Below are 17,292 nucleotides of genomic sequence, written 5' to 3'. Positions count from 1 at the left end.
GGCGCGGCGGGGCGGGCAGAGGGCGGTGTCGCGGCGGGGCGGGCGGAGGGCGGCGGCGGCAGCGGCAGCATGGCGAGCTGCCGGCGGCTGAGCGGCGCGGGGCTGCGCGAGGTGCTGGGCCCGGCCCAGGGGCTGCTCTTCGACTGCGACGGCGTCCTGTGGGCGGGCGAGCGCGCCGTGCCCGGCGCCCCCGAGCTGCTGGAGCGCCTGCGGCGCAGCGGCAAGGCCGCCCTGTTTGTCAGCAACAACAGCCGCCGCTCGGTGGCCGAGCTGGAGCGGCGCTTCAGCCGCCTCGGCTTCCGCGGCGTGCGCGCCGAGCACGTCTTCAGCTCCGCGCTCTGCTCCGCGCTCTTCCTCCGCCAGCGCCTCCTGGGCGGCGGCGGGAACGGCAGCGGGGCCGGGCGCGTCTTCGTGCTGGGCGGCGAGGGGCTGCGCGGCGAGGTGCGCGACGCGGGGCTGCGCCTGGCGGGCGAGGGCGAACCGGCACCCGGCGAGCCGGTGCGCGCCGTCCTGGTGGGCTACGACGACCAGTTCACCTTCGCCAAGCTGGCACAGGCCTGCAGCTACCTGCGCGACCCGCAGTGCCTGCTGGTGGCCACCGACCCCGACCCCTGGCACCCGCTCAGCGACGGCCAGCGCACCCCTGGTGAGCCCGCGCCCCGTCCCGCGCTGCCCCCGGGGGGAAGGGGCTGGTGGCGGGGGTCTCCTGGGGTGGGGTTCGCTGTCCCAGGCCCCGGGCGAGGCAGGTCCCTGAGCGCCAGGACGGGCAGGGCTGCCCTGGCGCGTCCCTGCCGGCTCCCGGAGCCGTGCTGCCAGCGCCTCGCTTGCCTGTCCTCGGGCAGGACCCAGCGCGCTGAGCTGCCCGCGGCTACTTCTTTTTCTCCTCCTTCCCCCCCCGCAGGGACTGGCAGCCTCACAGCCGCGGTGGAAACTGCTTCGGGCCGCAAGGCGCTGGTGGTGGGGAAGCCCAACACGTACATGTTCGATTGCATTGTGGAGCGTTTCGGCGTCGACCCGTCCCGCACCCTCATGGTGGGAGACCGTCTGGAGACAGATATCCTCTTCGGCAAGAACTGCGGGCTTGCCACCATTCTCACCCTGACAGGTGTTTCCCGCCTGGAAGAGGCGCAGGCCTACATGGCCAGCGACAGCGCCGCTGCCAAGGATCTGGTGCCCAATTACTATGTGGACAGTATTGCAGACTTGATACCAGGCCTGGATGAGTAGCAGTCTGTATGTGTGAGGGCAGAGGGATCAGGTTCCCCATCCCAGATCTCCATCTGTTCCTACTTCTCTCTCACTGCCCTATTCCCTCAATTCTGGGTTTCTTCACATTCCAGCATCCTTCTTTGGGGGCAGATGGGAGCAGGGTTGGCAGGAGGAGACAGGCTTTGAGTTGCCTCCTTTCTGCTGAGAGCTATCCATGATGGACAGAGTCCTCTTCTCCTTCGTTGCCAGCTACCAGCATCACTGAGAGAGATCTGGAGGTCTTGAGGCTGACAGGGGGGTCAAATCAGTGTGCCTGTGTGGCCTCTCCCCCTGCAGGAGTTAGGGACTGGCTGTCTTAGTATTATCTTTCCCTTATCTTAGTATTATTTTTCCCTTGGATAACCAGTGTTGGCCTTTCACTGCTGTCCTATGGCTCATAACTCTTGACTTCTGAGCTGCATCCCTGCGGTCCTTTTGGTAACCTTGCCGGGGGGGGGGTTATCACCCACCTGGTCTCCATCAGTGCTAGGGCATGTGGAAGGAGTGTGCCAGAGCTTTGGAGCGATGAACAAGAGCATCTCTGCCTCCCACAAGTGAAAGAGAGCATTGCCTTATCTCTTTTCTCCCCCCATTCCTTAGAGATGTTTCCCCCACTACTGCCCTGACGCAACTCGGTTAATAACTGTGCCAGTGTCTATCTGAAGGACGGAAGAGACTGGTTTGAGGGGTTTTTGTGCCAAACAGACAAGCTGTGACTGCGCACAGTGGGTCTGCGTTTGTACCTTGTTTTCAAGTACCCTTTCTGAAGGGGCTTGTGAAGGAGAGAGGGCTCCTAGATCATGACAGCACAGTACTAGTGAACTGTATGACTCCCTAGTTCCCCCTCCTCAGTTGGATTTTTTCATAGTACAGTGAGAGAAAAGGGCTGATGGGGGTCCATGCCCCAGCTGCTGGTGTGCAGGTGAGATGGTGATGGTGTTGTCACTGCTGTGAATGTGTCACAGTCCTCAAAATCATTCCTTGCTGCTTTGTCTTTCTACGTTTTTTTAATTTCTTGATTTAATTTATTCAAACTTATTTATTGTTCAAATATTGTATTATTTGTATAAAGTATGCTGATTGGTTGCACCAAGGGGACAGGAGGCAGTGCCTTTGGGCCTCCCATACTGTCCATGTCCCATGTTGATGTTCTTACACTCACCGTGTCTCTGTATATAATAAAGTGTGAGCGTAGGCTGGAAATGGCCTTCTTTTTTTGCGTGTGGTCCCACGAAGATGAAACTGCCCTAGGTATCTTTGAGCCCTCAAAAATGAGGAGGCGGCAAGACCTTTCCTCACTCAAGGGGGTGCTGCTGGGTAGACAAGACAAGTCGCTAGTGTCTTGTGGAGAGTTTGAGCTGTTTGCTGCTGTCTCACTGGTGTCTCAGAACCAGGGTCAAAGGTGGAGGTGGCTGGTGGGGCTATGGCATAGGGCAAGAGGTGAATTGGAGCAGGGAGCGATATGATCCTGCCTTTGCATTTCACAGCGTGGGTGATTCATGGAGAACAGTGACTTCTTGTGCTGCGCCTGAAGGCTACCCACTGCTAGCCAGGGGGATCCCAAGTGGATGATCTGTGTGGTCCTACCCAACAGTGTCTGGCTCTGCTAGGGTAGAGGTGAGATGCCATCTCTATCACTTGCATATAGCTTGCAGGGGGATGAGAGCTACCCAGGGAAGGTTTTGCTGTGACCTTTCCCGACTACACTAAGCTTTAAGTGACGGGGAGGTGGCTGTCACCCTACCTCTGGAGTGACCTTCACCAGACTATAACTTGCCATGCCCTGCATCCTCTCCCTGGGTTTGGCTGTGGTCCCAGACTGGAGGGGCAAAACAGATTGGGTAAGAAGAGCTGGAAATCACTCAAATGTACTTTGCCTCCCTTCCTCATACCGGAGCCAAATCCTCCCCTTTGTCAGCCCCCTTTAACTGCTATTAATGGTAACCAAGCACCACATCTCTCACTGGAGAGATCAGCTGTTCAGCTCAATAACCGTTCTCAGTGTAAGTTAGTGCGGTGTCAGCTCACGTGATAGAACTGGTTGCAACTTATTGTCTCTAGGATAATTCCAGGTGCTGAGTACTTTTTTTGCTTTTTTTCCCCTCTCCAAAATAACTCAGGAAACAGCCTTCCAAAATAAAAGAAAATCCAAAGAGCTTTCTGAAGACTGCCTGTCATCTTAATCAGTCCCCTTTGTATATGCCCATTTCTCTCTTTTGTCCCGTGTCCAATTAGACTGCCAGAGAACTGGAACTCCATTAGTGAGCACTTGACCAACATTCGCATCATCAAGCAGAGCGAGATCGATGTGTCTGCTAACTTGGGTTGCCAATCTAGAGATACCCACTTATTTTTCAGAGCTCTCATTCTTGTATTAGGCTGAAATTCGAAGTGCTGTTGTGACGTAGGGCCACAGCTGGGAATGCTCAGCACACTGGTAAACTGAGGGAATTCAGTAGCTAGTCAGAGTTTGGGCCCTCTCCAAAGAAACTTTGGCGTTCGTCCTTTGGATCCCAAATGGTGAGACTGCAGTGTAGGTTTTCTTTTTCCTGTGACTGAAAACAGAGCTCAGCAGAGGTGATGGCTGATCCTTGTCTCTTGTGACCACGTAGCTTCTTTTCATCTGGTGCAGCTCTCCATGAGGACTTTGCTATGAAGCAGAGGTGGACTTGGAGCAGAAGGGGAATAGTTTTACCTGTCCTTCCCTTGGTTCTTCACATGGGTGAGGGCACCAGGCAGGGGTGACCTCTGTCCTGTAAATGTCCACAGGGCTGCTCCTGCTTTGAATGGGAATGGAGCAGCTCTGTAGGGGTCCATCAGGTCTGCTAGGCTTTGTTTTTGCGTAGCTTCCCCCTGCTGCTACTGCTCCTGCATGTAATGAACGTGAGTGTGAGCAGATCTTATTAGAAAACTAGACTGGAAGGGCCCCTGAGGTACGATGAGTTCTCCATCCAAACCTGTCAGACATCCATTCAACCACTGTCAATAAGGGGTCTATGATCTTCATGGGGGGTCAGGCCTTGGTTCTCTCTGGGTTAGGCCTGGTGAGGCTGCAGAGAACATCTGCTGTTGAAACTGAAAAAAGTGATGGCTCCTGCCTGGGTAGGCTGATTGCTTCTTGTCTAATGCAGTTTTTCTTCTTGGGCTGTGTGTTTAAGGAAGCAGTGCAGTTGCCAGGGAGCACAGGGCTCTGAAGAGTAGAGCTGTGGCAGCACATGGGAGGGTGGAGCGGATGGGAAGGCCAGCTAGGTGTAGTGTAGGGAAGGGTATTTATTTTCTCATCTTCAGAAAACTGCATAGTCCTTTCCTGCCGTGCAACAGAGACAACACCCAGGTGGGTGGCAGTCGTTCCGTTACCCCAGGAATCTCCTATCCTTCATCCATAAGTGCAGTTACTGTGGCAACCGCTGGCTGGATGATGTAAGCAGTAACCTGCTGAGCATCGCCTGCTCTGGGCAAGGCTTCAGTCTCTTAGTCATCTTCATGCCCCTTCCCTGGACTCTCTCTCCAGTATGTCCATGACTCTCTTGTACTGGGGAGCCCAGAACTGGACCCAGCACTCCAGGTGTGGCCTCACCAGTGCTGAGTAGAGGGGAAGGATCACCTCCCTTGATCTGCTGGAAACATTCCTCCTAATGCAGCCCAGGATACTGCTAATGTTCTTTGCTGCAAGGGCACATTGCTGGTTCGTGTTCAACCTGGTGTCCAACAGGACCCCAGGTCCTTTTCTGTCATGCTTCTTTCCAGCCAGGTGGTCCCCAGTATTTACTGGTGCCTGGAGTTATTCCTTCCCAGGTGCAGGACTTTGCATGTCTCCTTACTGAACTTCTTGAGGTTCTTGCCAGCCCATTTCTCCAGCCTGTCAAGGATCCTCTAGATGGGAGCACAACCCTTTGGTGTATCAGCTGCTCCTCCCAGTTTTGTGTCACCAGCAAACTTGCTGAGGGTACACTCTGCCTCATCATCCAATTCATTAATGAAGATGCTAAACAGACTCAGACCCAGTATTGACCCCTGGGAGACACCCCTAATTACTGGCCTCCAGCTAGACTTTATGCCACTGATCAGCATCCCCTGGGCCTAGCTGTTCACACAGTTTTCAGTCCACTTCACTGTTTCCTCATCCAGCCCACACTTCCATTTTCTTCTCTGGCAGGATTATAAGGGAGACAACACCAAAGGCCTTACTGAAGTCAGCGTAGATGTCCACTGCTCTCCTCTCATCAACCAAGCCAGCCATTTCATCACAGAAGGTTATCAAGTTGGTCAAACAACTGGCACTTCAGGAAGTCAACAAATGGGCCCAAAGATATTAATCGATGAGTAGATGCCTTTAATATGAGGAAATAGTGATCATCCTGACTGGGAAGCTGGAAGTAATAGAACTGGGAGGATCTGGAAGGTGTTGGGACTGGCAGGACAGAGAAGGATTTTTTTGCATGGGAAAGTGCCTCCAGAGCCAAGAAAGGATCATGATCCTAGGAACTCACTCGATACTTGCCCAACCTGATGTGAGAGTCCCTGTTTGCCAAGGCAGGCAGCCCTGGCGCCACCCTGTCCCGCAGCAGCTGGAGCAGGGAGGAGGAGGAGGAGAAGGCGAGGAACACCAGCCTGTTACTGCCTGCCCAGGGGAAGCAGCCAGCATTTGCTCTTCCTCCAGCAGCAGTGTGGGTAGAAGTCCCTCCTCTGCAGCACAGTTTCCCACTCCTTACTCAAGGCATTGTCCCATCCACCCCATAACATGGGCTTTACCATCCCTCTATCCTTATCTGTTTTTTATCTTCCTTACTGCTGCCTCATTTGCTCTATGAACTCTGACCCCAGCAAACTCACCAGGCAGCCCAGGAGAGTTACATGGCTATGCACATCTAGGAACTGCTGCTGTGTGGTTGGACTCTGCCTGGGAATTGTGTTGGATAATGTATTGGAAGTGCCCCTGGCAGACAGCTGTTTTGGTGCTCCTTATAATCCCTGGGAGATACTGAACAGCTGAACTTGCTGAGAGCAATTTAATAGTTGGTGGAGTTCTTAATGGTTTTTGAGTTATACTGGGTTTTGTAGCCTCAGTATACCATCACTGGGCTGATGCAAAGCACTGTCAGCTCTGTAAGCCTCCAGCATGGAGACAAGGGCGATGTGATGCCAGGAACATTCCCAGATCACAGAGCAGCTGCCTGTGATGATCCAGGTTGTTCTGCCCCGTGATTTAGCCTGCTAGATGTGCAGCTCCAGCAACTAGCAGTTTCCAGTCTGTATAGGATATTGCTGAGCACTGAGATGCTCTCTTCACGTGTTAGGGGTGAGAGAAACCTGTCTTTTAAATGGACATGGTTGTCCATCAGGTCACCCAAAGCCCTTTGCCAGCCCTTGCTGAACCTCTACCCTGGTTCCCACAGAAGCTGCACAGAAAGTGGTACCTGGATAAAATTCAGAGCATGAATTGCTTCCACCTGTTTCAAGCAGCCTGAAACAACTCAGATACAGTTTTCTGTTTCCTTCAGGTGTACTTTGCTGTTGTACTACAGCTGCCTGTAATTTATTCCTGTGGCATGGAAGCCAGAGGAAATTGAGACTGTGGGCTGCAGATGAGAGATTTCCCACCTGCCAGGACAGCTTGATTGTGGCCCTGGCAAGGTGCCCTTTCTTCATGAAACAGAGGTGTTCCTGACTTGCTGTCCTTCTCTGGCCTAATGCTTGGAGACTGCTGATTGAGCTAACTTTGGGCAGAGCCTAGGAGCGTAGGAGTGGCACAGAGCAGTGGCCACTTGCCAAGTTTGAGGGTGGAGGTGTGAAGGCTGGCAGTATGGTGCTGTTCAGCACTTCAGTATGACTAGAGGACCATGTGCCTGCCACAGCCTTGGTAACCTGGAGATTGACATGTCTCGTGAGACACGGTGGCCATACTCCTTCAGTGGAGAGTGTAGGCTGTGCTTAGGTTGAACTTCACGATGTTCACTGCCTTGCAATCCGCCACAGTTTCATTAGTTACCTTCCCACAACAATTTCAGGGGTGAAAGGGCCTATGTCATTGAGCAATCCACAATGTGTTTGACTCCTGCTTGGCCACAAGCAGCTCTGAATGCCCTTGAGCCAGTGTTGCTGGAAATCTACCTGTTGGTGCAGGTTTTTTCTTGTTATGTGTTTGGGCAGCGTGATATTAAGGATTCTTAGGAGAACTCTCTACAGGCATACTCTTCCTCTTGGTCACTTGTCACTTGCTGATGACCCAGCAGCAGCAGAACAGTTATTCCTAGTGGAGGATACCTGATCTTCAGGTCAACCCAGGGATGGATATGGCTGGTCATTTCCAGTAGCACATGGTCCTGGCAGGCACAGCTTTTAAGTGGCAGGATCTGAGGCAGATCCCATGGTACTGCCTGCTGATGCAATACAAACATCTGCCATTACTCCTTTGTGTGTGTTGTAAGCTCTCCAGAACAACATCTCCAGAAGTGGGATACAAACAGCAGCAGGAAAATCTGTCTGATCCCTATAGTGACTTAGGAAGAGATACAACTACCTGGAAAAGGATTATGTGAGTTACCGTGGGACTCCTTCTAGCAGCAAACCTACAGGCTCAAAACAGGGAGGCATCCTGTCTAGTACTCATATTTCCTCATCTTACCCAGGCAATGTTCTGCAATGCAGAAGAGTAAGACACCTGCAAAGGATCATCCTTATCTGTTCCTTGTCTCTTGAACTTGGATGCTCTGCCAGGTCCAATAAGAAAATTAGACAACTCCAGTAAGGCATCTGTCTAGGGACCTCATTCTCCCATCCTCTGGACTATTGTTCTTTAGGCTGAAAATAAATCTAGAAGTAGGAGGCTCCTGTATTGTGTTCCCATTATGCTGGCTGTAGTGAATTGACACCAGATTTTTCTTTCATTTCATAATATTCATGTCAAATATTCTCTTTCCTTTTTTCCTTTCTATTACAACTACCAGAGGCTCCACTGCCTGTCTGTTTCTTGTATAACAGTGTGAGTTGTGCATCCCTGCTACCATCCAACCCACAAGGACCAGTTGTTACTCTGTCCTTTAGCACACAGGTGGGTGATACCTAGAGAAATAAAAATACAACTGGATAGAAAGAGGTGCAGGTGAAATTGCTTTCCAGCAAGACCTCCCTTTCGCTGTTGCCTGAGCCTACTGTCTGTTTGTCTGTTGTAGTAGGAGAGAAGGAGTGGGAGGTTCCACATCAGAGTTTCTCCATAGATCTGTAAACCCAATGCAAGCTGGTGCTGCAAAACCCACAGTTATTTTCACATCAGTCTGATGCTCAGCAACAGGAATGTTTTCACGACAAGAGAGAAGGCTGTGCCAGGCAGGGGCAAACAGCTGAAGGTTGGAGAGTGGAATGGGATGGTGTGGAGTGTCATCCTGGCTGATGTGAGCTCACTCACAGAAATACGAGGTGATAAATGGCAACTGGTTGGGGAAAGAGTGTGAAATCCTGTCCCTTTGCACATTTGAAACCTACATTCCTCCAAGCTGTTAAACAAGCCCCCTTCCCAAGAGCTGAAAAGCTGGATTTACAAGCACAATTTTGGCTGTATTTTGAGTGTCAGCTTCTTTTGCTAGATGTTGTTGACACTGCAAGGCCCCTAACTACTGCTGGCCCCCTCAGTGCATCCAGCAACCCTGCAGCTGCAGCTCTCTGCTCCAGAGCTGTTTCTCATCACTGCTCATCCTCACTTTGCCCCTCAGCCCCAGCTGGCAGTGGCTTGGTCACGCAAGCATCTCTACTCAGGAGGGCCTGGTTGCTGGCAAACACAAGGCTGTGTACTGGAAAGCAAATGTCACACAATGTGTCCAACAGCCCTGCAGTCTGCATCCAAGTCACGGCTCTCCTTTGTGCATGCTTAATCAGCTCCTTCTGGGATGGGCATCTTCCGTCATGCTTCCAGCTCTCCTTAGCGGGACCATGCCCTCCACCTACGCTCTATAGTTTCCATGCTGTAGATGTATGTTTTCCAGTCTGCACATCATTCTCTCTTCAATAGTTGTCTTACACAGTTCTTCATCATCTGATGAACGCCAGATACCCTGCTTTGCTGCTTTACTTGCTGCTTCATCAGCTGCACCACTACAAGAATCTCATTTTCTGTTTTCCAGAATGTAGCATGTTCTTTTTGCCTTTCCAAGTCAAAGCGAAGGAGAACCTAATCTGTTCAGGCACTGCTGTAAAGCCCTTAGCAGCAGTTTCAGGTGCCTAAATCTCTATTAATCAGACCCAAAGTCTGGAGCAGCAGGATGAGGAAAACAGCCACCCACAATGTGCTACCTGCAATCCCCTCTGAGGGGTGCATCAATCCCCAATCCATGTGCAATGCCCATTTTCAGACTCACATGGAAGGCAGTTTTTGATCTCCAGGCTGGGTGAGCAGCTAGATTGCACAGAACAGCCAGGTAGTGCCTCTTGTCTTCTGCACCGACACAGGGCTGGCCAGGCAGGGGCAAGAAGAGCACCTGGGACAGGATGCTGGGAAGCTGCATGAATGCAATCTTGGCATTGCAATGGCAACCTTCACCTTCATCCCAGCTCATTCACCAGTGCCTGGCTGGTTTGCCCTCAAGGGTTGATGTTTCAACAAGAGGAGGCCGCAGATACTCAGCCAGAGCAGGGCAGCTGCCACGCCAGTGAGGTTGCCTCCACAGTGTGCCCAGCCATTCCAGCCCTGGGAGACCAGAGCTGCGCTCAGAAGTCCCACAGGCACAGCTTGCAGTGAAGTTGGGCTTGGCGTTCTGGTGCAACATGGAGAGGGAGCTCACTGCTCTTCTTTACGCAGAGCTGGAACACACCAGCTGGGCAAAGGCTTGCTGAGGGGCTGGGGCCTGTCGGCGCTTGTCTTGGTTGCAGACAGAATAGGACAGGGACTGGGTGGTGTTGAGATGCTACCAGCAGTGGGAGCCAGGGGAGGCACCTGCAGAGGTGTGAGTGAGAGGCAGGTTTTCCTTCAGGCACCCAGTTTTTCTGTGATAAAACTCAGTGTGCTAGCACTCTGCGAAACATCCAGTCAAAATTGCTCTGGGGGCTGATGGGGAGGATCCAGAGCTGGGGAGAGTGCTATGGCTACTGAAAAGGAGTGGTACTGCCATGTCCTTAGCATCCTCCTCCATTGTTGGTGGAGGCAGGAACAGTGGAATATGGTAATCCCCCAGGGAGGAGTTGCCTTGGAGGTCTCAGGTTCCCTCTTCTCATCTCAAGGCACTGCTCACCCACTGTCCTCTCTCCCCCTGACCAGGCCTTGTCTGCCTCTTGTGCTACACGCCTAAGCCTGTGCTCCCATCAGCTCTAATGGTGCTGCTGAGACCTGGTTTATGATACTACAGTGTTGGGCGAACCTCCTTAGTGGGTCATGGTGTTTCCAGAATTGTGCACACACAACCCAGAAGACTGAACAACGCTGCATTAAAAAGCAAAGTAAGAAACAAAAGCAGTGCATTTCAAGTTTCAGCCTCTTGGAGGGACCAAAGAGTATCCTATCTTTAGAAATACCACAGAAAGTTTAAAAAAAAAATAAAGCTCAACTGTGAAACTAATATATGTCCTGCTTTCTGCCTTCCCCTGAGATTCATCCCTCTCTGCCCACCTCAGGTAACTGCACCCTGGCACAGTTCTGCATGGCTGGGCTGAGCCACCCTTCCTTTGAGGCTGGCTTGACCCAAACCACAGCAACCCTGCGATCCCCAAGGGTGTGTGTGTATGTGGAGGGGTTAGTTTTCCTCCAGCAGGGCTGCTCCAGCTGGCCCAGTGCCCTGGGCTTTACCACAGAGGTGTACAGACACAGTTTGGGAGTACCCTTGCTCAACTAGGGACTTATTATTAGGTTGGAAGGAGGAGGCCCTGTTTCTGGGGACTAGATTTCATCCCCATTTTTCTCTGACCTTTTTCTCCTGGGCTAATTGACACTTCCCTTTGTCCCCCATTCCTGTGTCTCAAAACATGGGGTGTGATGGCTTCTCAGAATTAGTTATTGTTCTTTGGAGAGATAAAGTCTTTCTGCAAGCCATCTCCTTCACAATATAAAGCTTCACATGCCTTATAGGCATGGCAGCCCACCCTCTAACCTTCATCCCAAATCCCTTTATGTGCCCAAGAGGCCAGAGGAGCTTTGGGATCAGATGGTCAGAGACATCTGCTAGCCACTCCTCCAGCCTCCCATGGCCCCATGCAGCTGCATCCAGCCTAACTAAGCAGTTGCAGGAATCTGGCCTGTCTCTCCCACCAGCCAAGTTTGACAACCCAAAGCCACCCTTTCCCAAAGCCCCAACCCAAAGCCCCATTGCATGGAGTGAACCAGTCCCAGCACAGATCCTGACCTTGCGCAGACCACATTACATGCAGGGCCCAGGAGCAGCAGGTTTGTTGTTCCCAAAGGACAGAATTGTCCCAAATCGGGAATGGCTACTATTGGTTCCTATCCTCTTGTCCTCTTGCACCTTTGGAAGAGGACAGGCTATTGGAAGCTCACAGGACTTCCCTCGCTGGTCTTGGGAACATGAAGAGGTGTTTTTCAGGAAATGTCAGCCTGATGGACATTGCACAATGCAAGAAGAGATGAAGGCTGGTGTTCAGTGAGACTGGATCCCTCTAGCATAGTTCTCTGGCCTTCCAGGGGGCTGCCATTGGACACAGACTCCAGATATCTGGAAGTGAACATCAGTCCTGGGCTCTCTGCTCTTTTCTTTCTCATTCAGCTCCAGGGGCTGTGCTTGGAGGGTCTGAGCAGCAAGGACAGATGCTGGGTCCTGCCTTGGAGGGCCCTGCCTTGGGGGACCCTGCCTTGGAGGGTCCCTACCTGGTGGTCAACCCACTGCCTTGCCCTGGGGGGTCCCTGCAGGTAGGCAGTAAACCTGAGGCAGAGGGACAGGGAACAGGTAGCCCAGAACATGTGGCTGGGCAGCCTGGCACCAGGGTGAGAGGCTCAGCCCCAATGCCAATCAAGAGATAGTGTTGGCACTGGTGTGACAGGCTCCCAGCACAGCCAGGGAGCAGGAAGAAAAGGGGATGCAGCAGCAGCAGTGGTCCTGCATGAGCCCCCATCTCCTCCCCAACCCACCAGCTACATCACCAGGATGCTGCATGGCTCTGTATCAAGGCTCAGCAGTGGATGTTTTGGCCCACTGAGATTTCTGGAAGGTGCAAGGTACTGTCTGTGGTGTCTATGCCGTGCATGGGGTCTATGCAGGACTGGTGGAAGGAAAAAAGTAGATAGTGATGAAGCAATGGTGAGCTTGAAGGAAGGCCAACTGAGACACCTGAGAAACAAAGCAAGTAATAAAATCCTGGAGAAAAACAGCTCTCCGTGCCCAGCCGAGCCCACTCCTGGAGCTGCCAAAAAGGCATCCTTGGCTCAGAGGTAAGCAGTCATAAAATGCAGGGAGATACTTCCCAGGGAGGGAAGGTTTTACCTGTTGGGCAAGTTCATGAGTACCCTCACCCACCAGCTGGGAGTGTTGAGCGTGGCAGGCAATCATCCCACCGCAGCCTTCAGCACAGCAGGAGGAGGAGGAGGAGAGGGGGAAACACAGCCCTGTTTCCTCTGTGGCACCTAAGCCAAGAGACTAGCTGGGCCATTCTGAGAGGGGACTAACCCCCAGGAAATGTGGGTTGGGCTCCTGGGCCAATTGGGGTAACCTCCTATGATCGGTGGGGAGTCAGCTCAGGAAGACTGAGCAGGCTGCTTGTGTTTTTGACCATCCTCCTTGGACCCAAACCTTCATGGCTGGAGAAGTGGTTCTGTCTACTCATAGAACTGTCCCCCAGCAGCCTGACCTCATCAGACCTGACAGGTCCTTCTCCCAGCTACAACTTTGTCTCCTGTGCTTGTCATCCCTGCTTGTGGGCACAGGTCCTCATGGACTTGCTCAGCAGGTAAAACATTCCCTGTCCACAAAGCTGAGCTCGTGCCCCCAGGGCAGCTGAATAATACACCATGTGGGGCAAGGCTGTGTTCTGCTCTGCTGTTTTTCCTTCCCTTTCCCCCAAATAAACAGACCACCACAAAGAGAAACAAATGCCTTTGTTTTCCAGACGGGAAGGACTGTCAGAATGGCATGTCTCCCTGCATCTTGTTAGGGGTTAGATAAGTCCCTGAGAGCTATGGGGAGCTCTGTCACACAGCACAAGTCCTTGCTGACAGTGCTATTGTTAAGAAGGGGTGCATTTTGGGAGGGCTGGGGCTTTTGCCCCCTGCTTGTTTCTCTCCAAGAAAGTCACAGCTGATGCCTGCTTGCCCAGGGAGACTTCCCTCCCTGACAGCTCTTATCCTGAACAAACAGCAGCTTGGCATTAGCCAAGGGGTGTGGAGGGAGGCCCCAGTTTCTGGACCTCTCCATGTGCCCCTGGGCTGGCAGGCACTTCATGGGGTGCCAAAACTCTAAAGAAGTAGCCTCTCTCGGGGCTGCCTAGCACCAAGCTCATGCCACTCCAACCCAACATCTGCACCCCACTGTGGCCCTTGGATTGCTCCTGCCAGGAGCTCTCAGGTAGCAGAGCCAGTGAAACAAGTCCAGGATGCTCACCCTGCCTGGTATGGGGGACGCCTCACCCAGAGCTTGGCTTATGGCTGGGTCCTGCAAAGGTCCTGTCCCGCTCAAGGCAAGTTTACCCAACAGCAGACCCTGTAGAGACACAGCTTTCCCTTTAAGGTTACATTCTTATCATGGACTTGACCTGGGGACAACTCTCATCTCCCCATCTTCCCTTTGAATGGGAGGAGGTGCATTATACTACAACTTGAACCTGCCTGACTAAATATAGTTAGTGTAGAGACCAAGAGAACCTCCCTGTTTTTCCATGTTTTCTTTGATGGGAATGCAAATGATGAATCCCAGCTGTTGCCTGCTTCTGGAACAAATGCCTGAGGGCCTTGAGGCCAGTACCTCTCAGATGTCCATGGTTTTTGAAGATAACCTACCCTGCACAAGGAAACTTTCAAACAGTACAGTGGCCCTTGGCCTCACAGTGTATCTGGTAAAGCTGCTGTGGGCTGAACGGACAACATGGACATGCCCCACAGATTAGCTGCCTAAGGGATATAGAGGGTACATCCAAAAATACCTGTCTGGCTGACTCTCCCTTAGCTTCTATGCTGGGTGAGAAGAGCAGGCTTCATTCTCATGTGAGCAGCTCTTGCCACTGAATCATTGGCACACAGATGCTGCAAGTGAATGTCCATCCCTCTTCCCCCAGTTTCCAGCTGTGAAGAGGAAAAGCAGAAACTGATATGTGATCCTACTCCCTACCAAAACATCTCTCAACCAGTAGCCCATAGGCTAAATATGCTTCATAAAATCCTCAAAAGTGTCCCACAGAACAGGCTCCCCACCCATGCACATGGGCAGGCAGTCATTTGGCATGTCAAGATCAACCCTTTCTCCAGCAGATGTCAGGAGTTGTCAGTGTTCAACCTCAATGTCCACCACAACAAGAGCAAGACAACAATCCTGTAGAACAATGCCATGATGTTTATTTTGGTGTTAAATGCGTCAACATGCTTCCCTCCCTTCTCTCAAGTCACACAGTTCTACTGGGACATGAGCTGGTCCTTGGCTTTCTTCCAGAAAAATGACATGGACCTCTGTTTGGGAAAGGGTGAGAAGCCTAAGCAGTTTCTGCCCAGGAGTAGATGACAGAAGAGAGAGAAAGTGTCTGTGCTGCCAGTGCTGGGGCAGTGTGAGCTTGTGCTCCTGACAAATGACCTGTATTACCACCCCACCAGCTGCTGTTGTGAAACCTGCCCCAGCTCTGGATCTGTAGGAGGGAACCAAGGAGATCCCAAGTGTGGATCTGTCTTTTGCATGAGGTGTGAACAGTTGACAAGTGGACTGGGCTGAGCACCAAAGGTTGACTCTTCCCAAGTGCTGCAGGCTGGCAAAGCCCAGTTTTGGTGTCAGTTGGGTGCTTCAGCACCTGCTTTCTGCCTCAGAAGCAGAGGAAGCCGGAGGATCTAGAGGTGAGGAAGAGCAGGGCCTGGGGTGTGGGTGATGGGTGGATGTGCTTGCTGACGGGTAGAGGTGGCTCTGCAAAGGGCTTCCTTGGAGAGATCCACTTGCAAAAACTCCCAAAAGAATGACACAGCCTCATCACAGCAGTGCTGTGTGTGTGTCCACCAGCTCCAGAGGGTGCCTGGGCCCCCTTGCAAGGGGGTGGGAACAAACAGCATTACTGGGGATGACACATCCCAGTGCTTTCCACAGCCTCCAAACTATGATAGCATCAGAGAGTAGCGCCCTGCTCTATCCCCAAATAGTATGAGCCTCAGGCAAAGGAGGGTGCCAAGCCCTGCCAAAACACCCTCCCATTTCATCAGCCGATCCTGGCAGATAACAGAGAGCTTGCTAGGGTAATTGTTCCAGCTGGCTGTAGGATGGCAGGCAACAGCTGCCTAACAGAGATCACTACCACCTAACTGTCTGGAGCACAAGTGAGCAATGACACATGTTACTGAAACCCCCAGGGGAATTCTGGGGGGCTGGGGGTTTCCAGTCAAGCAGTGGAGGAGAGTCCCAGGCTGCACTGACTCTGGGGTGCTGTCCCTGTCAGGAGGATGCATCCCTGTTAGGGAATGATGAGCTGTGCTACCCATAAGAACCCCATGGAGGGCAGCTGCATGTCTGCCCAAGGCAATTCTCTTTTCTCCAGCCCTTCCTGCCTGGCTGGGCCCCATTCCCCCTTGGAAAGGCCAAGTTGGTCTTTTGCCTGCCTTGGCTTCCACTCAGCTGTGCTGGTGCCATGTGGTCCCATGTGCTTTGGATGCTCTCCAAGCAGGAGATGTGCCCCTAATGCCAGCTCGTGGGCTGGCTGCAGACGAATGCCTTTGCCAAAGCAGATGCAATGGCCCACATGGGGTATGGCTCAGCAAGAAAAGCCTGACATGCTCCAGGCTCCCTGCCAGTCTCACCTCCTGAGCATCTCTGGTGCTGTTTCTGCCACGTGTGGAGACTAATATCATAGCCCACACCCTAGGGTACCACTTCCCATGCACAAAAATAACAAAACAAAACAAACAAACAAACAAACAAAAACCCCAACAAAAAAACACCACAAACCCACACGTGTGTTTTCAGGCTTCTTGTCATTCCTGCCAGAAAAGCCTGCTCACAGCAACCCCTTTCTTCAGGATTATCATTCCACACTGGTTTTTACACACATTACTTGCTGAAAAATGTCATGCAGCTGAGTTTCGGTCTCAAGGGTGGGCAGGAGAACGTGCCTGTGTTTCATGAACATACTTCTGAGCACTGTTTGTTGGAAGAGCTGAAACCAGCATCTGAGTTGCTGTAACATGTTCAAACACAGCATCCACTTACACTTTGCATATTAAGTACAGCAAACAAACTTCTGCCCAGAGCATCTCAAAAGTCACTTTAACAGACAAAAACCTGAGACAGGGAATATGCCTCAGCAGGTTGTTTCTAGGCCTGAAATAGACTCAATAAATGGCACTGCAAGGACACCAATTTGGGTATTACAGCAGTGCAGAGCCGGTGGCCACAGTCAGTCAATAGCCTACAGCTCTCCTGCTCCAGCACACCTGTGACGAAATATCTGACCCTCACACATGGAGCTGCATTTGCTTGCCCTTGAACTTCCAGCACTAATAAGTAGCACAGGAATCATCCTTAACATCAGACTTTAGCACAATATTACCTTTCTATCCTGCAGCGGTGGTGCTGGGCTTATATTGCAGGCTCTCTGGAAGTCATTAGCCAATGTCCAGACAAGTGGTGGCAATGTTTTCCCCTCTATAGTCAGCATTTGCTGAGCTTGCAGCTCTGCTTTCGAAACATGTAATTTCTTACAGGTTAGGTTTGAAACCTTCACTACAGTGCCTGCACAGCCCGCACAACACATGCTGCCCCCCAACTCATTTGCACTTCTACCTTTTCCGTTCTTTCTCCTTCTTCCACTTGATTTATTTAAAGAAAATTAGAAATTCATGTCACCAGTCAGAAGTTGATTTTCCATTTTTTTAAAATAAGAAAAATATTATCAGCTTCAAAGTGAGTGGAAGAGTTGTATGGCATCCATAAT

General features: G+C 51.9%; 1 protein-coding gene across 1 annotated transcript; it reads left to right on the top strand.

The window, feature by feature from the left end:
- Nucleotides 1-38: 38 nt before the first annotated feature.
- On the top strand, nt 39-2,452 carry PDXP (pyridoxal phosphatase). Its single transcript, XM_027680537.1, has 2 exons — nt 39-646; nt 902-2,452. Exons 1-2 carry the CDS (start codon nt 70-72, stop codon nt 1,225-1,227), a joined length of 903 nt encoding a protein of 300 aa, XP_027536338.1. The 5' UTR covers nt 39-69; the 3' UTR covers nt 1,228-2,452.
- The last annotated feature ends 14,840 nt before the right edge of the window (nt 2,453-17,292 follow it).

This window comes from Neopelma chrysocephalum, unplaced genomic scaffold (assembly GCF_003984885.1).
Source record: "Neopelma chrysocephalum unplaced genomic scaffold, ASM398488v2 Primary Assembly neopelma1_59, whole genome shotgun sequence".
NCBI classification, from domain to species: Eukaryota; Metazoa; Chordata; class Aves; order Passeriformes; family Pipridae; genus Neopelma; species Neopelma chrysocephalum.
Note: the sequence above shows the minus strand (reverse complement) of the source record. Positions and strands in the feature narration are given on the sequence as shown.

Bases quoted from the DNA above. Each gene is read 5' to 3' on its own strand.
- PDXP (XM_027680537.1), top strand. From the start codon at position 70: ATGGCGAGCTGCCGGCGGCTGAGCGGCGCGGGGCTGCGCGAGGTGCTG. The intron at 647-901 runs GTGAGCCCGCGC...CCCCCCCCGCAG, and splicing joins CGACGGCCAGCGCACCCCTG to GGACTGGCAGCCTCACAGCC.